Genomic DNA, 23,682 nt, shown 5'->3' with positions numbered 1-23,682 from the left:
ATCATCAAATGACCACTCTTTGCAACATTGGCATGTTTTTAAATGGGGGGAAAAAGCTTTTTAGCATTTATTAAATTCACTCTGTAAAAAATCTGACACACATAAAACCAATGAGAGATAAAGAATGGAAAGCGACCCCACCGAAAGAAACCTGACAGTACAAATTTAAATCCATGCAATTTAAATTGGCTTAATCTTGAAGTGTAATCCAATGAGACTGAAGATGAGATACTTGAGAGCCTGGACAAGGCAGTAAAACACTCTTTGACTTTCTGGATCCTTGGACTGATTTACATCAATAAGAGAAGAAATTTTTGATGTGGTAGAAGAGATGTGTTCACCACCAGTTACAATTTCAACTCTGTCAGGATGCGGCCATAAGGCATCATCTTCTTTCGTGATTTCACTGTCATCGATTATCCTCTTCAGTTCTTCCATCACACTTTTGTGTACTTAGGATCCTTTTGCCTGTTGTCTTTGTCCATTGTAGTCATATATAGTCATATTGTAGTTAAAGCTATGGTTTTCCCAGTAGTGATGTATGGAAGTTAGAGCTGGACCATAAAGAAGGCTGATCGCTGAAGAATTGATGCTTTTGAATTATGCTGCTGGAGGAGACTCTTGAGAGTCCCATGGACCGCAAGAAGATCAAACCTCTCCATTCTGAAGGAAATCAGCCCTGAGTGCTCACTGGAAGGACAGATCCTGAAGCTGAGGCGCCAAGACTTTGGCCACCTCAGGAGAAGAGAAGACTCCCTGGAAAAGACCCTGGGAAAGATGGAGGGCACAAGGAGAAGGGGACGACAGAGGACGAGATGGTTGGATAGTGTTCTCGAAGCGACCAGGATGAGTTTGACCAAACTGCGGGAGGCAGTGGAAGACAGGAGTGCCTGGCGTGCTCTGGTCCAGGGGGTCACGAAGAGGCGGACACGACTAAACGACTAAACAAGAACAATGGTTAAAGAGTACAAAACATGGACCCAGTTATACCAGAGGAAAGTTATTAAAGTATTAAAATGCCCTGAGTCACTATTTCAGGCATATTTGATCATAGGTTGAGGGGGGGGGTGTCCTTGGTCATGTCCCTCCTTGCTTACAGAGGAAATAAAGTCGACCAAACAGGTCCTAAAACATCCTTTTTCCGTTGGTCCAGCTTATTAGTTTTCCCAGCAGGACTATATCCCAAACAGGAAGCTTGGCCCCATCTAAACTTCTCCCCAAAATGTGCAATGTTCATTCTAGCTGCTTATAAGTAGGTGCACTATGGAGTCTTGAAGGTTGAAATAACTGAAACATACCCCCCCCAAAAAAACCCCATTTATTCATGTATTCGCCATCTCTTGACAAACCACATCTGGGGAAGATGTTGGCTAGCGGAATCCTCCTCCCTTTGACTTGCTAAATTAAACCTCATCTTTTGCGCGGCGCCTGTTCCAGACCCTTTAAGACCCTGCATTTAGAATCATAGAGTTGGAAGAGACCACAAGGGCCATCGAGTCCAACCCCCTGCCAAGCAGGAAACACCATCAGAGCACTCATGACATATGGTTGTCAAGCCTCTGCTTAAAGACCTCCAAAAGGGGAGACTCCACCACACTCCTTGGCAGCAAATTCCACTGTCGAACAGCTCTTACTGTCAGGAAGTTCTTCCTAATGTTTAGGTGGAATCTTCTTTCTTGTAGTTTGGATCCATTGCTCCGTGTCCGCTTCTCTGGAGCAGCAGAAAACAACCTTTCTCCCTCCTCTATGTGACCTCCTTTTCTATATTTGAACATGGCTATCATATCACCCCTTAACCTCCTCTTCTCCAGGCTAAACATGCCCAGCTCCCTTAGCCGTTCCTCATAAGGCATCGTTTCCAGGCCTTTGACCATTTTGGTTGCCCTCCTCTGGACACGTTCCAGTTTGTCAGTGTCCTTCTTGAACTGTGGTGCCCAGAACTGGACACAGGACTCCAGGTGAGGTCTGACCAGAGCATTTGCAAGCTCGGGCGGCAAAGACGGTGCGCAGCTCCCCGCTTCGGCTCCGGAAGGTATTTGTCTCGTATTGGTGAGGGAGGCAAGAGCTGGAGATGTCTTCACGCCAGACAAGGCACTTGCCTCGGTTTTGAGGGTCCCTGGGAAACAAAGCAGTTGGCGGTGAGAGCCAACTTCAGGGCGTCCTGTTAAACCAGCCTGGCTCCTTCCCGGTCTTGTAAGGCTACCACTCTACAAATGTAATCTGGTTAAGGAATATTGGCAAAAGATTATAAAGGTAATTTCTGGATTATTTCAAACAAACATAGAAGTTAATAGGGATTTGTTATTTTCGGGAATACTGGGAAATAACAAAGTAAAAAGTAATAAGCAAGAGTTGTACAAGATTATGATTCTAGCTGGAATGGCAGCTATTGCTTTGGGGTGGAACGAAAAGGCCAAATGGAATATGGAAAAGTGGAAGGATTACGTTTTTGAATACGTACAATCAAAAATATTTGCACAGATAGTGGCAGAGGATAGATGGGGAAACAAATGCCAAAGAATCACAAATAAATGGGCATTTTACAGGGACTGGATAGAAAGAGGGGAAACCAACACTAACATATAAGCTCGAATGAACAGACTGTGTACATGGATAAAGATATGAAGAAGGAAGGCCTGACCGGGGGGCGGGGGTTGGAGTGGGTGGGTGGGGGGGGAGGTAAACCGGATGGTATTTTGAATGGATTTTTTATGTAAGCCCTTTTTCAGAAACAAGATATATTAATGCTATGTAGGTAGGCATTGTAGTATGAATGAATTGTGTTTTGTATTCTTTGTTTATAGAATATATATATAATAATCTTATGTTACTAAGCAAATTTAATAAAACAGTTAAATAAATAAATAAATAAGGCTAAAACTCTACATGGGGCCCGATCCGGAGGCTCCCGCTGGTGCAAAACACCAAGTCCAGACTGCAATTCCCAGCGTGCAACTCGCTGGCTCCATCTAGTACACAGGATGAGACCCTCCCTGCCCGCAGACTGTCTGGCCAGAGTGGTGCATGCTCTGGTTATCTCCCGCTTGGACTACTGCAATGAGCTCTACGTGGGGCTCCCTTTGAAGGTGACCCGGAAACCACAACTAATCCAGAATGCGGCAGCTAGACTGGTGACTGGGAACGGCCGCCGAGACCATGTAACACCGGTCTTGAAAGACCTACATTGGCTCCCAGGATGTTTCCGAGCACAATTCAAAGTGTTGGTGCTGACCTTTAAAGCCTGAAACACCCTCGGCCTGGTAGACCTGAAGGAGTGTCTCCACCCCCATCGTCCAGCCTGGACACTGAGGTCCAGCTCCGAGGGCCTTCTGGCAGTTCCCTCCCTGAGAGAAGTGAGGTTACAGGGAACCAGGCACAGGGCCTTCTCGGTGGTGGCGCCCCCCTCTGCACTGTGCATTTTTAAGCAGTATCGTACCCCCAAAGAATCCCAGGAACCATAGCTTGTTAGCATAGGGCGCAGGGATGATGGCAATTTATATTCACAAGCCCCGCTGAATTCAACAGGGTTTTCTCTCAGAATTGCGCAGCCTCAGGAGCGTTCAACTGCAATCCATGGAAAACCCTATCATTTGTTCTGATTCAGTGCTAAAGCACGCTGCAAAACATTGACACAGGTCTGAAGTGATATGGACACTGCTGGATTTTCAGGGGTGTTAACTACGGACCCTGTGCTTCATGTATCAGTTACTTGGCTTACGGAACACTGCAAAAAATAAATAAATATGGGAGTGTGTTTGGCTGCAAAACGGCTGCAAAACTTTGGGACGGGTTTGGAGGGGATCCTAAATGTTAGTTCATAATCCCGGGCAAACACAGGTGCCCTTTTCACAGCAAAAAGATGGATACTGATGAACTGGAAAAATAAAAAATGTGGCTCCCTTCTGTGATTGGATTGAAGACTTTTGCCAACTCGCAACATACGAACAACTTGCATATAACAGCAGAGTTGCCATGGACAAATAATTCTACGATATCTGGAACCCGTTCTTACAAATACTGAAATAGGTTAAGATCTGGTGAGGTACAACTAAAACCTTGTAAAGTATATACAGTTTTGGGAGTCCGTCCCCCCTTTATTTTCCTTTCTACACAGGTTCCGTTTCTTTTTTTCTTTTCCTCTCTCTTATATTTACGTCTCACCATGTTTAGTGCGCATATGATTAGGTACTTTATAATGATCTCTTTCAGCTTCTGCCTTCTGGAAGAAGGTACAGGGTTATAAAGACTAGGACCAGCTGTCTGAGAAACAGTTTCTATCCAAATGCGATTCTGGTTTTAAACGCAGTGTAAGGTAGTCTCTGTGGGAGTATATTGTATTTAATTATGGGGTATCAGGGTTTTTAGGGGGTTAACCAGGCCGGGATAGCTGGCTTGTTGGTTTTTGAATGTCTGATGTAGATTTTTTCCAATTTCGTTGTTCCGTATGGGACAACGACAATAAAGATTATCGTATAATTATATATAAACCTTTGGCACAGGTTTGGAGGGGTTCCCAAAGTTGGGGTCCCTAGATCATAATCCTTGGCCAGCGCAAGTGTGGATAAGCCCAGCATTGGTGTGTGTGTGTGTGTGTGTGTGTGTGTACACTGAATGAATGACCCATTTTACACCTCTAGAAACATCCTTTGGGGAATCTCTTTCCCCCAGTCTGTCGCTGAGCCCAATCCACAGAAATTAACAGGAACAATCTATTTAGATTCAGCTCTCAGGTGTTGCCATTGTGTGTGTGTGATCTCCTGTGCTTGCGCACCTTCCCCTTAGAGCAGTTTGTGGGCAATTGTAGAAATGCAATTGTCACTTTTTTTGGGGATGTGCAGCTAGCACCTGCGCTCACACCTTTGGGGCAGTTTTGCTTACCTTAGCAGGCAGGGACTTCCAGGGTCACATTGCCCTAAGCATCTTCCAACATCAATTTCCTGGAAGATTTGAAACACAAAAGGAGAAGGGGAAATCACTTGCCAGCCTCCCACTGTCTTTGCCAGGGTGGTGGGAATTCAAAAGGATATGTGTCATTCACAAATAAAACCTCCTGGGACCACCCACCCCCACCATGGAAGAAGGAAAACACAGCTTGTCTTTGCAACAGGAAAACCTGGGACACATTTAGCTAAACATCATATCCAGAGATGTTATTATTTTGGAGTTTTATCGCTACAGAAAACAGCACACAGAAAATGAGAGTCTTTAAAAGCTGAGCACATAACACCAAACTGGGAGGGGTAGCTCAGAAGATAAAATCCAGATACAAGCTGACATAATAATAATAATAATAATAATAATAATAATAATAACAATAATAATTATTATTATTATTATTATTATTATTATTATTATTATTATTATTATTATTATTATTTATACCCCGCCCATCTGGCTGAGTTTCCCCAGCCACTCTGGGCGGCTTCCAATCAAGTGTTAAAAACAATACAGTATTAAATATTAAAAACTTCCCTAAACAGGGCTGCCTTCAGATGTCTTTTAAAAAGAAGGATTGGGAGATTGGGCCCAGGCTAACAAAATGAATTTGTCCCTTACAGGGACGAATGTAAGGTCCTTAGAAATATAGAGATGCACAATAATAGGATGTGAAGGGCTGGGGGCAGGACGTGCAGAAATGATCTAGGGGTTTTAAGTCAACCATGAGCTTAATGTGAGCCAACAGCGAGATGCAGCGGCAAAAAAAAGGTGAATTAAATTCTAGGCTAGCATGGCGTCCAAATCGAAGGAAGGAATAGTATCCCGCTCTATTCCGGGCTCCCCAGTTGAAGAGGGATATTGACAAGTTGGAAGATGTGCAGAGGAGAGCAACCAAGATGATCAAGGGTCTGGAAAGCAAGCCTGATGAGGAACGGTTGAAGGAGCTGGGTATGTTTAGCCTAGAAAACAGTAGAGGAGATATTGTCAGGTCTGTGTGCAGGAGCCAGGCCCTGTGACCAATAGGACTTTGCAGGACTGGGGCCTTCCTAAGTTTGTTCTGAAGAGGCAAGGCGGTCACACAGGTGAGGCCGCTTGGTAACTCACAGCACCTGGTGGCAAGAGCCAGGAAAGGATATAAGGCCAGCATTTCCCCTTCGGCTCTTTGCCACAGCAACACGTTCCCTGCCTTGTTGCGTTTGGCTCCTTGCTTCCTGATCCCCGGACCTTGACTCCTTGCTTCTCAACCCTCAGACCCTTGACTTCATGACTCCTTGCTTCTCGACCCTCGGACCCTTGACTTTGTGACTCCTTGCTTCTCGACCCTCAGACCCTTGACTTCGTGACTCCTTGCTTCATGACCCTCGGACCCTTGACTTCGTGACTCCTTGCTTCTCGACCCTCGGACCCTTGACTTCATGACTCCTTGCTTCTCGACCCTCAGACCCTTGACTTCGTGACTCCTTGCTTCTCAACCCCCAGACCCTTGACTTCGTGACTCCTTGCTTCTCGACCCTCGGACCCTTGTCTTCGTAACTCCTTGCTTCTCGACCCTCGGACCCTTGTCTTCGTAACTCCTTGCTTCTCGACCCTTGGACCCTTGACTTCGTGACTCCTTGCTTCTCGACCCTCGGACCCTGGACTTCGTGACTCCTTGCTTCTCGACCCTCGGACCCTTGACTTCATGACTCCTTGCTTCTCGACCCTCGGACCCTGGACTTCGTGACTCCTTGCTTCTCGACCCTCGGACCCTGGACTTCATGACTCCTTGCTTCTCGACCCTCGGACCCTGGACTTCGTGACTCCTTGCTTCTCGACCCTCGGACCCTTGACTTTGTGAGTCCTTGCTTCTCGACCCTCGGACCCTTGACTTCGTGACTCCTTGCTTCATGACCCTCGGACCCTTGACTTCATGACTCCTTGCTTCTTGACCCTCGGACCCCTGACTTCCTGACTCATTGCTTCCTGACCCCCTAACCCTTGGCTTCTTGACTCCCAGCTCTCTGACCCTCAGACTCTTGGCTTTCTAACTTAGCTTCTGGACTCCCGTTCCTGCTCCCACCCCGCCATCTTACCCCCAGTCCCGACGTCCCCAGCCAGGACATTGATCGCCCGTGAACCGGACCATGACAGATATGATAGCCATCTCCAAATATCTTAAGGGCTGTTCTTTCACCTTGGTCAAGCCACACCTGGAATACTGTGTCCAATTCTGGGCACCACAATTTAAGAAGGATGGTGACAAGCTGGAACGTGTGCAGAGGAGGGCAACCAAGATGATCAAGGGTCTGGAAAGCAAGCCTGATGAGGAACGGTTGAAGGAGTTGGATAGGCTTAGCCTAGAGAAGAGGAGACTTGCTTTCCATTATCATGTTGGTTGGCTGGGGCGGATGGGAGTTGGAGTCCACCCTATGAACTTTGCAACGGAAGCAGGAAGAAGCAACATCACACCTTAATCAGCTCCAGTTTTTCTCCCACAAAGTTGAGCACCGCCTCGTAGTAGTATTCCATGTGGGAGACCCGGTAACAGGGCTCCCTCAGCCGGCAGCTCCCCACGATCTGAACCGAACAGTGCCCGTTTGGGGTCTTTATCAGAATGGAGTCGAAATCCGTGGGCAGGCAGAAAAGCCCCTCTGAAAGGAGATCCGAGAGGGAAATTTATTATTATTATTATTATTATTATTATTATTATTATTATTATTATTATTATTATTTATTAATATTATTAATATTATTATTATTATTTATACTCGCCCATCTGGGCAGCTTCCAACAAAATATTAAAATACAGTAATGCATCAAACATTAAAAGGTTCGGGTAGCATTCTATTCATGTTGCAAACGGGCCTCTGGAATGGATCCTGTTTGCAACCAGAGGTACCACTGTAATAATAATTTATAATAACAACTTATTATTTATACCGCGCCCATCTGGCTTGGTTTCCCCAGCCACTCTGGGCGGCCTCCAACAAGACACTAAAATACAATAACCTATTAAACATTAAAAGCTTCCCTAAACAGGGCTGCCTTCAGATGTCTTCTAAAAGTCAGAGAGTTGTTTATTTTCTTGACATCTGGTGGGAGGGCACTCCACAGGGTGGGGGCCACCACCAAGAAGGCCTTCTGCCTGGTTCCCTGTAACCTCACTTCTCGCAGGGAGGGAACCGCTAGAAGGCCCTCGGAGCTGGACCTCAGTGTCCGGGCAGAACGATGGGGGTGGAGACGCTCCTTCAGGTATACTGAGCCGTTTAGGGCTTTAAAGGTCAGCACCAACACTTTGAATTGTGCTCGGAAACGTACTGGGAACCAATGTAGGTCTTTCAGGACCAGTGTTATATGGTCTCGACGGCCGCCGCCAGTCACCCGTCTAGCTGCCGCATTCTGCAATAGTTGTCATTTCCGGATCACCTCCATCTCCACCCCTCCATTCCTCACTGCGAGAGGTGAGGTTACAGGGAACCAGGCAGAGGGCCTTCTCGGTGGTGGCACCTGCCCTGTGGACCTACCTCCCAGCAGATGTCAAGGAAATAAACAACTATCTGACTTTTAGAAGACATCTGAAGGCAGCCTGTTTAGAGAAGCTTTTAATGTCTGATGTTTTATTGTGCTTTTAGTTCTGTTGGGAGACGCCCAGAGTAGCTGGGGAAACCCAGCCAGATGGGTGGGGTATAAATACTACTACTAATAATAATAATAATAATAGTCTGTTGTTGTTGTTGTTAAGCCCTGTTGGTTTCCCTGGTAGATGACATCCTTGCTCCTGCTCTGAAAAAAGTCCCGGAGCTCCAATCCACAACATCTCTGCCTCGCGTTACCTCCGGGATGTTCTGGATTGGAACATCTGCCGACGTCCAAGGTCTGCTCCAGAGGGGAGTCTGGGAAGAAGGTTTTCAGAGACGGCAGCCGAAGACATTCAGAAGGGCTAACGTTGCACTGGCAGCCCTCAATCACCTCCACCTGTCGAACGCCTTCCAGAAGCAGGAGCTCTTGCACCCGGACAACGCTGGGCTCGCAGCGGTAATTCACCCGGCAGGAATGCTCCAACCTGGTGGAGGGTTCGAATCCTGCGAGAGAGCTGGGAAACCTCTCCTGTAGCTGGAAGGAAGAGCAAGAAGAAGAAAGCAGGGAAAGCTAAGTTTTTCGGGTATTGTATACAATTTACAGCATGGGAGAAGTTATGGAATTGGGATTTGAAATTTACAGCATGTTATAAAGGTAAAGGGACCCCTGACCATTAGGTCCAGTCGTGGCCGACTCTGGGGTTGCGGTGCTCATCTCGCTTTATTGGCCAAGGGAGCCGGCGTACAGCTTCCGGGTCATGTGGCCAGCATGACTAAGCCGCTTCTGGCGAACCAGCGCAGCGCACGGAAATGCTGGAAGGATGGAAGAAGAAGAAGAATACAGTGGTACCTCTGGTTACATACTTAATTCATTCTGGAGGTCTGTTCTTAACCTGAAACTGTTCTTAACCTGAAGCACCACTTTAGCTAATGGGGCCTCCCTCTGCTTCACGATTTCTGTTCTCATCCTGAAGCAAAGTTCTTAACCCGAGGTAATATTTCTGGGTTAGCGGAGTCTGTAACCTGAAGCGTATGTAACCCAAGGTACCACTGTACAGTCATACCTCGGGCTGAAGTAGCTTCGGGATAAGTATCTTCAGGTTGCACGCTACGGCGACCCGGAAGTAACAAAGCAGTTTACTTCCAGGTTTCGCCGCTCACGCATGCGCAGGCGGTCAAAATGACGTCACACGCATGCGCAGAAACGACCCGCGCACATGCAGACACGGATTGCGTTCGCTTCTGGATGCGAGCGGGGCTCTTGAATAATAATAAGAATACCTTTATTGTCAATGTACAACCTGTGTACAATGAAATTAACCAAGCCTCCCTCCCCCCCCCAAACACTCAATCTCATTGCACTCTGTGTGCTTGTCACACAACACACCAACCCTGAAAGTCAGTTGCGCTATATTATTTTCCGTTCAGCACCCTAACAGCCCACCCTAACAGAAGGACAAGATTAAAAAAAAAAAGATGCACAAAAAAATAGTTATTAAAACAAACAAGCAAAAAACATCCAGACATTTCGCCTGAGACCAGTTTGCCATGACTATTTACCATTCCTTTCACTGTCTTAGCTGTGTTAATAGGGTGTGAGACCAGTACCAGGTATTAGATTAGCAAATCAGTGGGAGACCATAATCTGCAGTGTCAAATAGACAAAAGGATCAGATGGGGGTGTGGCTGGGGCCTGGGGAGTCGATATGTCCTTGCAAGCACATCTCTGAATAAAGGTTTTCTTGCTTGCAAGGCTGCCCTTTCAGTTTATTATGAAGGAAGCGAATGCCCCAAAATGCCAGCTAAGGAATGTACAGTTTTCTTCCTCCTGGTTTTTTTTTTTTTTTTGGCACAAATCTGACCAAGTGATTAAGGTGGGGGGGGGAGAGAAGCAATTGAGGGCAGCGCTATAAAAAAACGGTGTTCTGAAATGCCGTGAATGTGTGGCTTTGCTTTCTGCTGAAAATGTGGATTTTTTAAAAAGAGCTTGCAACTGCTGGAGCGAGGCCACCAGATGTTAGCACAGAAAATAAACTGTGCTGGAGTCTCTAGGTGGTTTCTGTGTGTGTGTTTGGGAGATAGGCAAGTCACTTGTTCTGGATGGATCCTCTGAAGGATCTGGTGTGTAGCTTGGGGGGCGGGCGTTCTTTCGTTGAATCATAAACTTGTAGAGTTAGAAGGGATCTGAGGGTCATCTAGTCCAACCCCCTGCAAATTGAAATACTTTACTGTCACTTGTACAATTTGTATACAGCGAAATTACACCAGCACCCCCCACTCAGCTCTCTTAGTCTTTATTCCCCTCGTTTACTGACGCACACCCACCAAACCCGAAAATCAGTTGCCCTGTTGTTTTGTTTGTTTGTTTGACCGACTCTGGGGTTGCGGCGCTCATCTTGCTTTACTGGCCGAGGGAGCCGGCGTCCAGCTTCTGGGTCATGTGGCCAGCAGGACTAAGCCGCTTCTGGCGAACCAGAGCAGTGCACGGAAACGCCGTTTACCTTCCCGCCAGAGTGGTACCTATCTATCTACTTGCACTCTGACGTGCTTTCAAACTGCTAGGTTGGCAGAACCTTAAACCTACAGTGGTACCTCGGGTTAAGTACTTAATTTGTTCCAGAGGTCCGTACTTAACCTGAAACTGTCCTTAACCTGAAGCACCAATTAGCTAATAATAATAATAATAATAATAATAATAATAATAATAATAATAATAATTTATTATTTGTACCCCACCCATCTGGCTGGGTTTCCCCAGCCACTCTGGGCGGCTTCCATAGAAACCAAAAATACAGTAAAATATCACAGATTAAAAACTTCCCTGAACAGGGCTGCCTTAAGATGTCTTCTAAATGTCAGGTAGTTATTTATCGCTTTGACATCTGATGGGAGGGCGTTCCACAGGGCGGGTGCCACTACCGAGAAGGCCCTCTGCCTGGTTCCCTGTAGCTTTGCTTCTCGCAATGAGGGAGCCACCAGAAGGCCCTCGGCGCTGGACCTCAGCGTCCGGGCAGAACGATGAGGGTGGAGACGCTCCTTCAGGTATACTGGGCCGAGGCCATTCAGGTATAATGGGGACTCCTGTTGCTGCCACGCCACCGGAGCACGATTTCTGTTCTCAACCTGAAGCAAAGTTCTTATCCCGAGGTACTATTTCTGGGTTAGCGGAGTCTGTAACCTGAAGCGTATGTAACCCGAGGTACCACTGTACTCTATTCCGAACTTAAAAATGGAAAGCGTAATGCTGGTGGTCAACAAAAGAGGTTTAAAGACTCTCTCAAGTCAAATCTAAAAAAAATGTAGTCTGAACACTGACAACTGGGAAACACTGGCCTGCAAGCGCTCCAGTTGGAGAACAGCCTTTACCAAAGGTGTCATGGGCTTTGAAGACACTCGAACTCAGGACAAAAGGGAGGAAACATGCTAAGAGGAAGGCACGCTTGGCAAATCCACACTGTGATCAACTCCTGTCCGGAAACCTATGTCCCCACTGTCGAAGGACATGTGGATCCAGAATTGGCCTCCACAGTCACTTACAGACTCACTGTTAAAACCGTGTTCATGGAAGACAATCTTACTCGGCTACTAGGGATCGCCAAAGAAGTAGTAGTTAAATCTTGGCTGCTGCGAGACAGAGGTATAAAGGCTGCCCTTATCCTTTGGGCTAGCTCCATCTTCTGGTGGCAAAGAAACACAACATAAAGCAGTGATGGCCAAACTTGGCCGTCCAGCTGTTTAGGGACTACAATTCCCATCATCCCTGACCACTGGTCCTGTTAGCTAGGGATGGTGGGAGTTGTAGTCCCAAAACATCTGGAAGCATAAAGGAATGACAGCCCATCCCTGATCAACTCTGAACTTCCCAGCCAGCAACAAATGACAGGTACAGTGGTACCTCGGGTTACAGATGCTTCAGGTTACAGACTCCGCTAACCCAGAAACAGTATCTCAGGTTAAGAACTTTGCTTCAGGATGAGAACAGAGATTGTATGGCGGCAGCGGGAGGCCCCATTAGCTAAAGTGGTACCTCAGGTTAAGAACAGTTTCAGGTTAAGAACGGACCTCCAGAACGAATTAAGTACGTAACCAGAGGTACCACTGTACTCGGTGCCATCCTGGGGGGGGACGACGACAATTGAGGTACTGCAGGGTTCAGTCTTGGGCCCCTGTTGTCCAACGTATTTACAAACAACCTGGATGAAGGAATTGAAAGGATTCATAGTATTGGTGCTGACCTTTAAAGCCCTAAATGGCCTCTGCTCAGTATACCTGAAGGAGCATCTCCATCTCCATCGTTCTACCTGGACACTGAGGTCCAGTGCTGAGGGCCTTCTGGCGGTTCCCTCGCTGCGAGAAGCCAAGTTACAGTGAACCAAGCAGAGGGCCTTCTCGGTAGTGGCACCTGCCCTGTGGAACGCCCTCCCACCAAATGTAAAAGAGAAGAACAACTACCAGACTTTTAGAAGACATCTGAAGGCGGCCCTGTTTAGGGAAGCTTTTAATGTTTAATAGGTTATTGTATTTTATAGTGTTCTGTTGAAAGCTGCCCAGAGTCGCTGGGGAAACCCAGCCAGATGGGCGGGGTATAAATAAATTATTATTATTATTATTATTATTATTATTATTATTATTATTATTATGCTGCACATCAAATCCACAAGTGACACCAAACTGGCAGGGGTAGCTAATGCCGCAGAAGACAGAATCTTCAGGATTCAAGATGACCTTAACATGTCAGAGAAGACGGTCCATTATCCGACTGTCGACTCAGGACCCTAAACTGTGATTTTATATTTAATTTCCATTTTCTTCCGTGTATATTCCAACGTTCTCTTGTTGCTATGGCCGTTGGCTGAGGCGAATAAAGTTTCTATTGACTGATTAACAGATTGGAGACCTCTGCGCAGGCTGGCAAAATGAATTTCAGCAGGGACAAATGTCAGGTCTTGCTCTTAGGCAGGAAGAACAAAAAGCACAAATATAGGATGAATGAAATGCAAAGACTGCTCCCCCGCCTCAAAACCCCCACAAACAAACCCAAAGAGTCTGAATTCACACCTGATTCTTAAGAAGACCTGGAGGGGTTGGTGTTTTTCCTTGTTTGTTTTTTGCATTTCTGACATCTGCAATGCAGATGTCAAAGCAACAGCTGGCAGCTCTCACCTTTATACAGAAAATGTTTCTAAAGGTTCTGGATAATGAAGACCGAAGCCTTAAAAATGTCAAGATTCAGACTTTAGTATTATTATTATAATTTTAAAAAAGGGAAATTCTTCCCAGCACTCTATGGGCCTCTGCATTTGAGCGCTCTTTTGCACTTCTTCCATTTATTCTAAACGAAAATACTGTACTGGAACAGAGAAGCAAACGGAATATCACACATATTTAAAGCGCGGGAGTATAAGAGATGCGACTGAAATATTACATGTGCCATTGTTCAAGGCCGCAATCCTATGCGCACTTAACTTTGAGTAAGTCCCAGAGAAATCGGTGGGGCTTACTCCCGAGTTGACATGTATAAGCCTGCTCTGAGAAATAAGCTTCCCCTGACTAGAGGACTACAGGTGGGGGGGGGCAGGAGGAATCATAGAATCATAGAGTTGGAAGAGACCACAAGGGCCATCGAGTCCAACCCCCTGCCAAGCAGGAAACACCATCAGAGCACTCCTGACATATGGTTGTCAAGCCTCTGCTTAAAGACCTCCAAAGTAGGAGACTCCACCACACTCCTTGGCAGCAAATTCCACTGTCAAACAGCTCTTACTGTCAGGAAGTTCTTCCTAATGTTTAGGTGGAATCTTCTTTCTTGTAGTTTGGATCCATTGCTCCGTGTCCGCTTCTCTGGAGCAGCAGAAAACAACCTTTCTCCCTCCTCTATGTGACATCCTTTTATATATTTGAACATGGCTGTCATATCACCCCTTAACCTCCTCTTCTCCAGGCTAAACATGCCCAGCTCCCTTAGCCGTTCCTCAGAAGGCATCGTTTCCAGGCCTTTGACCATTTTGGTTGCCCTCCTCTGGACACGTTCCAGTTTGTCAGTGTCCTTCTTGAACTGTGGTGCCCAGAACTGGACACAGTACTCCAGGTGAGGTCTGACCAGAGCAGAATACAGTGGCACTATTACTTCCCTTGGATGAAGGAGGCAGGGCTACGCAAGCAAGTGGCGCTGCAACTCCCAAGAAGTTCACCACACATTTAAAGCACCACTTCAGGCCGTCAAGGCTTCCCCCAAAGGATCCTGGGAGCTGTGGGGTTTTTTAAAGGGTGCTGAAGAGTTGTTAAGGAGACCCCTCGCCAAGTGACAGTTCCCGGCACCCGTTGAAAAAACTGCAGTTCCCAGAATTCTCTCCCCCATCATTGCATAACTTTGGGTACCAGGCCAAAGCATTTCTTGTTCGGCAGGCCTTGGTTAGGGGGAGCTCCATGTGTGCTGTACGAAAGCAGTTTTATTTAGAAAACTGGGGTTGTATGTGTGCACACAGTCCTTCGCTGGCGCCTACAGGGCTGTTGTAATGAGGCGTGCGGCAAGCATTCAGCTGTAGCCCATAGACCAGGCTGCAGTGTGTGGTGCCCACAACAGTTTATCTGGTTCGGCAGATAATGCCCACAGGCCTCAAAAAGATTGGTGGTCCTTGACTTGAAGCTTCACAGCCCCCTGATTTTGGCGTAGGTTACTGTCATACGACCCAGGGTTGGTCTTTTCAAAAGACAATAGAATTGAAGCCTGCAGAGCATTAGCGGCTGAAGGCCTCTGGGTTTAATTTTTGTGAATAGCTGGTCAAAAACGCACAGGATGGTTTTCGCAAAGTCCCAGCAATCACATTAGGATGAGTGCTCATTAACTTGTAACCACCCCCTCTTTCCTTGCAAACAGGCTCCATGAGGAATAGATCTAATCTAACCTGTTTGCAAGCAATCAAAATAAGTCGCCTGGGGACTCTCACAGACATGAATAAAGACCAGTAGTGATTGAGTGAATGATATATTTGTGATAATTAAGAGGTATACACACTTCACTGAATAAATAAGTGGACTTGTTTCATGTTTCCTGAAACAATAGGCAAACCAAAACAATGGCTATCCTTTGAAAGTCACACCTTTGAAAGTCCAGCCCAACATATGCCATAATGTCTAAATTAGGCTAAAGTGGACATTGAAACAAGTGGCAGAAAACTGCATTACTGTATATTACAGGAAATTGCTTGCATAATGTGTGTATGAGCAAAATTGCATATGAAAATCTGTATATTGGGAGAAATTTCCATTAGAACTTTTAACAAACAAACGCCCCACCCCGAAAAACAAATGTGCAACTGAATGTGTCATTGGGAAAAATGGGAAACAAATTACCATTTTTTTATTGGTTTCCACATATCACAGGAAAAAAGAAAATATTACAAAACACACAACAAGAGAAGAAAAACACAAAACAGAATTCTTCAAATCTCTAATTCTCGTTACATTGATACCCGACTTCCTCAAATCCCCTATAACTGAATTTCATTATAACCCCTGTATAGTAGTTCTCCAAATTCATATTTCTAATAATATTCACTCCTTTCATTTACTATCCTCATCTCTTTTATTAATATTCAAATCCTTAATATTTACTACCACCTATTCTTATTCTGCCCCTAAGCCTATTTGTTACTTCCAAGAATTTTCTAATTCCCTTATATCACAATATTTAGTTAAATATTCTTTAAATTTCTTCTATGAAATTGTCATTTGTCTTAATCACTAATCATGGTATGGCCAGATGGGGCTTACTAACCTGGGAAGGATAAGGGAAACTGATCCTAAACCACCCCTGCCTTGCGAAGATACCTTGGGGAAAAGAAAGGGTTAAGGAGTAAAGTGCACAAATCCTAAATGGATTGCCTAAAATGGTTGGGTGGTGCTTGTACCCTGGCAACACCTGCATCCAGGTGTCTTGCTCTGCTTTCCTTTAGACCCCATCAGCGAGTCTTGCCATCTGGGCAGCGCAGGACCCCCATATTCGCTGCCCAGACTTACGCCCCCTGGGGTTGTTACTTGGGTGCTGCTAACACAGTGGTTTGATTTCACCCCTGGAGGTGCACTCCATTGCTTTTGAGACAGCCTGATATCTACAAGCATTGAGGTCACACAGTCTGGCCTGCTGGTAAAAAGCAAAGGTAAAGGGACCTCTGACCATTACGTCCAGGCGTGACCGACTCTGGGCTTGCGGCGCTTCATCTCGCTTTATTGGCCGAGGGAGCCGGCGTACAGCTTCCGGGTCATGTGGCCAGCAGGACTAAGCCGCTTCTGGCGAACCAGAGCAGTGCACGGAAACGCCGTTTCCCTTCCTGCCGGAGCGGTACCTATTTATCTACTTGCACTGGCGTGCTTTCGAACTGCTAGGTTGGCAGGAGCAGGGACCGAGCAACGGGAGCTCACCCCGTTGCGGGGATTTCAACCGCCGACCTGATCGGCAAGTCCTAGGCTCTGTGGTTTAACCCACAGCGCCACCCGCGTCTGGCCTGCTGGTACCTGCCAGCCTAATGGCTCTTAAGGTAGACTCAGCCTGAAGTTTGTGTTTGGGGAGGCTCATGTTAGATATATTCAGGTGGGGAATATTTTGGGCTTCGGGGTCCGGACCTTTACTACCTGGCCCCACTGAGCGGGCGGACTGGCTGTGTGCGGCAACCCACAGGTCAATCACACGGCATCATGTACACGTGAGTTGTCTCCACCTGTCAAAATTCCTTATGGAGGGCTCCCAACAGCTGGCTGCACAAAGGGCATTGTGTATTGCCAGTCCCAACCCTGCATTTTGCCCAGCTGATGGGCACTGGGAACACAGTGTTACATGCAAGAAGGAACAACACGTCCCTTGTGATCTGTGTTTGCTATCTAGCGTGGGAGGGTGTGGTTTGTGGGAAACAGCCTTGCGAGCAGAATTATTATTTAATAAATTTGTATAACCGCCCTTTATCCGTAGATCTCGGGGCAGTTCCCACTCCTGATTTAGGAAGTTTAAGCAGCACCTGGAATTGGTCTAGGAAACAAAAAAGGCAGCCGATAACTGAGCGTGGTATGGTGCAAGAACCAGGTATCCACAAGAGTTCTTGCTGCCATGCGTGGTTTGTGAAGCGTCTACAAGCCTCCACGCCGAAAGCTCTGCATTCTAAACTAGATTTGCCCAACGCTTGGCACGATGGCGGCCAGTTTAGTTGGAGGCAACCTGGAGAAACATTAGCTGCCTTGGGGTTTCCAGAGGATGTTGGACTCGATGGCCCCAGCTGGCATGCCCAAGCATTAGGAGCTGTTGGAGTTTGTTGTTGTTTAGTCGTTTAGTCGTGTCTGCCTCTTCGTGACCCCTCTGGACCAGAACACACCAGGCACTCCTGTCTTCCACTGCCTCCCGCAGTTTGGTCAAACTCATGCTGGTCACTTCGAGAACACTGTCCCACCACCTCGTCCTCCGTTGTCCCCTTCTCCTTGTGCCCTCCATCTTTCCTAGCATCAGGGTCTTTTCCAGGGAGTCTTCTCTTAGGAGGTGGCCAAAGTCTTGGAGCCTCAGCTTCAGGATCTGTCCTTCCAGTGAGCACTCAGGGCTGATTTCCTTCAGAATGGAGAGGTTGGATCTTCTTGCACTCCACGGGACTCTCAAGAGTCTCCTCCAGCACCATAATTCAAAAGCATCCATACTTCGGCGATCAGCCTTCTTTATGGTCCAGCTCTCACTTCCATACATCACTACTGGGAAAACCATAGCTTGAACTATACAGACCTTTGTCGGCAAGGGTGATGGAGTTTATTGTCCCATAAAGTCACCATTAAAGAACCTCTAAATGAGGGTGAAAGGGGAGAGTACAAAATATGGTCTGAAGCTCAACATCCAAAAAACAAAGATCATGGCCACTGGTCCCATCACCTCCTGGCAAATAGAAGGGGAAGAAATGGAGGCAGTGAGAGATTTTACTTTCTTGGGCTCCATGATCACTGCAGATGGTGAAATTAAAATACCTTTACCCACGTACTGTCTGAAACCCAAGGGATGCCAGTGAATTCCCCCCCCCCCCCAGCTTTCCTCCCCCTCTACATTAAGTGTAAACTGTAAGCAGAAATGCGGACATCGGTCCCATGTTGTAGCTTGGGAAGTCAGAGGTTGGTTGTAAGGTCTGGACAAGCTGATCCCCACCGCTTTAGGGAGCATGGTGACGTGTTTTTTGTTTAGTCGTGTCCGACTCTTTGTGACCCCCTGGACCAGAGCACGCCAGGCCCTCCTGTCTTCCACTGCCTCCCGCAGTTTGGTCAAACTCATGCTGGTAGCTTCGAGAACACTGTCCCACCATCTCGTCCTCTGTCATCCCCTTCTCCTTGCGCCCTCCATCTTTCCCAACATCAGGGTCTTTTCCAGGGAGAAAAAAAATATTTAAAAGAACATACAGTTATACCTTGGATCTCAAACGCCTTGCATTCCGGTCCCCAGATACTGCAACCCCGGAATGAGTGTTCTGGTTTGCAAACGTTCTTTGGAAGCCAAACGTCTGACACAGGGCCAGATTTAGGATTGATGAGGCTCGAAGCTACTGAAGGTAATGGTTTATATGTCCAGCTGTCCTTTGTCAAAAACAAATTGCCACTGTTTTTTGTGTCGAATATATGCTACAGTACAGTGGTATCTCACAATGCGAACGGGATCCGTTCCGGAGCCCCATTCGCATCCAGAAGCGAACGTAACTAGCGCTGGCACATCTGCGCACACAGACACATGCATCGCTTTTCGCCTTTCTGCGCATGCACGTGACATCATTTTGAGCGTCGGCGTATGCATGAGCGTCGAAACCTGGGAGTAACACGCTCTAGTCCAACACCCTGCAATGCCGGAATCTCAGCTCAAGAACCCATGGCAGATGGCCGCCCCAAGCTCCGCTGATAACCTCCAAGGAAGGAGAGTCTATCACCTTCTGAGGGATTTCCTCTCACTGTCAAACAGCTCTTGCTGTCAGAAAGTTCTTCCTGGAGTCGGACTCTCCTTTCTGGTCGCTTGAAGCCATGGCTTCAGGTCCTGAGGGCCTCTGGAGCAGGAGAAGACAAGTTTCCTCCCTGTGACGCCCTTGAGATATTGACAGGACTCTCATATCCATGTCCGGAGGGACAGGGAGCAAAACCTCTCTCTCTCCCCTTTCCCCACCCCATACAGAATGGCAAGGGGTCTGTGCATCCGGCTGGGAAGAAGGTGGTGGGAGTGTGGAGCCCAGCCAGGGGATGGCTGTGGGCAGGATCCTTGCACGGCCGGGGGTTGGACTAGATGCCCCTTGGCACCCCTTCCAACTCTGCCATGCTCTGATTCTTTCGAGCACCAGAAGGAACGGGTGGGGGAGCAAGATGCAGAAGAAGGGGAGACACAACCACACCCCCAACAGCCCCCTCTGGCCTGACCCACGGGGGCCTCATCCCAGCACACACTGACCCCCCTAGTTTTATTTTTCTTCATTCAGCTGCCGGACAACCCAGCAGCCTGGCCCCTGTTTGCCAGCCTATGTCACAAAGTGCTGCTTTGCAAGCAAGCCATATAATGCCCTGCAAGGGGGATGCCTGTCAGATGATGGTGAGAGATTTGTAGAGAAAATGAATGTTGAAGGTAGGAGGCCCAGAGGAGAAGAGGGGCAATATTATTATTGTGAGGTGATGCTATTACAGTTCCAAAGCAGGGAGGGAGGGGGAAGAGAGAGAGAGAGTGGAATTCTGGTGGAGATGGAAGATGGAAGGAGGCTTGGAAAGGGAGTTTGAAGGGGGGGCAGGTGAGAGTCGGTTGAGAGCGGTGGGTTCTAGAAGGCGGCACGAGGGGGGGGCTGGAGCGGAGCTGGACACAGCTGCCAGTGCTCCGAGAATGTGGCCATTTAATGCAGCAAGAACGGGCTCTCTACAAATTTGGAAACAAGATGATTCTCTTGATTCAGGTGAGCCATGGAGCCAGGGCTTGGCTTGTACAGAAATTGTACCTCAGGTTAAGAACTTTGCTTCAGGATGAGGACAGAAATCGTGCTCTGGCAGCACGGCGGCAGCGGAAGGCCCCATCAGGAAAAGTGGTACCTCAGGTTAAGAACAGTTTCAGGTTAAGAACGGACCTCCAGAATGAATTAAGTTCTTAACCCGAGGTACCACTGTACTGCTAAAGCCCAGATGCCTCACACCCCCCCCTCCAAGCTTCACAGAACTGGGCTATGCCTGATTATCGTCTCCCAAAGCAACTTGTTGTTGTTTAGTCGTGTCCGCCTCTTCGTGACCCCCTGGACCACAGTACGCCAGGCACTCCTGTCTTCCACTGCCTCCCGCAGTTTGGTCAGACTCATGCTGGTAGCTTCGAGAACACTGTCCCACCATCTCGTCCTCTTTCGTCCCCTTCTCCTTGTGCCCTCCATCTTTCCCAACATCAGGGTCTTTTCCAGGGAATCTTCTCTTCTCATGAGGTGGCCAAAGTCTTGGAGCCTCAGCTTCAGGATCTGTCCTTCCAGGGAGCACTCAGGGCTGATTTCCTTCAGAATGGATCGGTTTGATCTTCTTGCAGTCCATGGGACCCTCAAGAGTCTCCTTCCAGCACCATAATTCAAAAGCATCCATTCTTTGGCGATCAGCCTTCTTTATGGTCCAGCTCTCACTTCCATACATGACTACTGGGGAAACCATAGCTTTAACTATACGGACCTTTGTTGGCCAGGCGATGTCTCTGCTTTTTAAGATGCTGTCCAGGTTTACCATTGCTTTTCTCCCAAGAAGCAGGCGTCTTTTAATTTCGTGACTGCTGTCACCATCTGCAGTGATCACGGAGCCCAACAAAGTAAAATCTCTCACTGCCTCCATTTCTCCCCCTTCTTGTATTTCCTTTTGATTGGGATGGTTTTCGTTCTCGGTCCACATACTGCTTAAGCCTGCCTTGTAGAATTTTAAGCATAACCTTGCTAGTGTGTGAAATGAGTGCAATTGTGCGGTAGTTGGCGCATTCTTTGGCACTGCCCTTCTTTGGGATTGGGATGTAGACTGATCTTCTCCAATCCTCTGGCCACTGCTGAGTTTTCCAAACTTGCTGCATATTGAATGTAGCACCTTAACAGCATCATCGTTTAAAATTTTAAATAGTTCAGCTGGAATACCATCACTTCCACTGGCTTTGTTATTAGCAGTGCTTTCTAAGGCCCATTTGACTTCACTCTCCAGGATGTCTGGCTCAAGGTCAGCAACCACACTACCTGGGGTGTACGAGACACCCATATCCTTCTGGTATAATTCCTCTGTGTATTCTTGCCACCTCTTCTTGATGTCTTCTGCTTCTGTTTGGTCCTTACCACTTTTGTCCTTGGTAATCTTTGAACGAAATGTTCCTTTCATAACTCAAATTTTCTTGAACAGATCTCTGCTTTCCCCCATTCTATTGTTTTCCTCTATTTCTTTGCATTGCTCGTTTAAGAAGGCCTTCTTGTCTCTCCTTGCTATTTTTTGGAAATCTGCATTCAGTTTCCTGTATCTTTCACTATCTCCCTCTCATTTTGCTTGCCTTCTCTCCCCCGCTATTTGTAAGGCTTCGTTGGACAGCCACTTTGCTTTCTTGCATTTCCTTTTCATTGGGATGGTTTTAGTTGCTGCCTCCTGTATAATGTTACGAGCCTCCATCCATAGTTCTTTAGGCACTCTGTCCACCAAATCTAAATCCTTAAACCTGTTCCTCACTTCCACTATGTATTCATAAGGGATTTGACTTAGATTGTATCTTACTGGCCCAGTGATTTTTCCGACTTTCTTCAGTTTAAGCTTGAATTTTGCTATAAGAAGCCGATGATCTGAGCCACAGTCAGCTCCAGGTCTGGTTTTTGCTGACTGTATAGAGCTTCTCCATCTTTGGCTGCAGAGAATATAATCAATCTGATTTCGATGCTGCTCATCTGGTGATGTCCATGTGTAGAGCCGTCTCTTGTGTTGTTGGAAAAGCGTGTTTGTGATGACCAGCTTGTTCTCTTGGCAGAACTCTATTAGCCTTTGCCCTGCTTCGTTTTGAACTCCAAGGCCAAACTTGCCAGTTGTTCCTTTTATCTCTTGACTCCCTCCTTTAGCATTCCAATCCCCTATAATGAGAAGAACATCCTTCTTTGGTGTCATTTCTACAAGGTGTTATAAGTCTTCCCACCTGTAACTTCTTCCTCTGTTTTTTATTTTCCTTTCTGTCTCCTAGGACATAAAAGGCTCCTGAGGCGCCCGAACCTGAGGGAGGCTGGAGGGGCACCACCTCTGGAGATTGTGGTAGGTTAATTCCTTTTTTTAAAAAAAATAATATTTATTACTTTTCCAACAATTTAAACACAAAAAGAAAGGAAGAAAGACAACACAATACAATACAAAGACACTACATAACACTAACACTAACACTAAACTAACAAAACAAAACAAAAACCGTTTAAAACACATCAAACAATTTCAATATCTTATCTTTCATCCACTTATTTCAACGACCTCCTCACACCTCCCTTTTTGTATTCCACTTCTGTTAATTGTTTCAGCAATTCCTTTTTTTTAAAATTTTATTCAAATTTCACAAAAAAAAATTAACAAACAAAACAACACAAACAAACACAAAACAGACCAAAAACATGTATAATTTCAAATCCTTATTTTCATATAACTTATTTCCCAGACTCCCCCATACCTCCCCTTACTGCATTCTAATTTCAAACTTTTTCCCCAACAAATTCTTACTCTCAATCTTCTCAAATTTATAACCTCCTTTCTTCTTTTTAATCTTAATCTTTACAGCTGTAAACCCCTTAATTTATAGAACCAGCGCCATTCTAACACTCATTAATTGTGGTAGGTTAATTCCATGGGGAATCCATTCCCCACATGTGCAGGGAGGTCATGGCGCTGACCTGAGTGAAACAGGGCTGGGTTGGGGGGTTGCAGTCCCGTCTCGCCCCAGCCCCTCGCCCCCCTCCTTCCAAGCCAGGGGTCAGGCGCCCAGGCAGGAGCAGGCTGGCAGCCTGTGGTGACGTGGGCATGGGCAGCCTGGCAGGGGTGCTTGTTCTGCCCCCCTAGAAAGTACAATGTCCTTCTTCCTTTGCAGGGCCGTGGTTTGGAGAAGGAGCAGCAGCCCAGCGGTGCAGGAAAACCCAGGAACATCCGGAGGTATGTTGTGACTTTGTGTGGCAGGGGAAGTGTTTCCCAGGGA

The 23,682-nt window shown here is 46.9% G+C and overlaps 1 protein-coding gene and 1 long non-coding RNA gene across 2 annotated transcripts in view; one reads left to right on the top strand and one right to left on the bottom strand.

The window, feature by feature from the left end:
* Positions 1 to 67: 67 nt before the first annotated feature.
* LOC310697181 (uncharacterized protein) lies at positions 68 to 13,929 on the bottom strand (the record flags this gene model as incomplete). The annotated part of the gene is made up of 6 exons (XM_083483503.1): positions 68 to 452; positions 1,971 to 2,116; positions 4,879 to 4,937; positions 7,387 to 7,568; positions 8,751 to 9,030; positions 13,921 to 13,929. 6 exons carry the CDS (start codon positions 13,927 to 13,929, stop codon positions 181 to 183), a joined length of 948 nt encoding a protein of 315 aa, XP_083339629.1. The 3' UTR covers positions 68 to 180.
* A 2,875-nt stretch (positions 13,930 to 16,804) lies between these two features.
* LOC310697655 overlaps positions 16,805 to 23,682 on the top strand; it is a 147,591-nt gene continuing 140,713 nt past the window's right edge. Inside the window, exon 1 of the long non-coding RNA XR_014521142.1 lies at positions 16,805 to 16,836. This is a non-coding gene — a long non-coding RNA (uncharacterized lncRNA). The remainder of the gene's footprint in view (positions 16,837 to 23,682) is intronic.

The sequence above is a fragment of the Podarcis liolepis genome (genome assembly GCF_965112155.1).
Source record: "Podarcis liolepis genome assembly, chromosome: 18".
Classification (NCBI taxonomy): Eukaryota; Metazoa; Chordata; class Lepidosauria; order Squamata; family Lacertidae; genus Podarcis; species Podarcis liolepis.
This window is presented reverse-complemented; position numbering and strand designations above follow the sequence as displayed.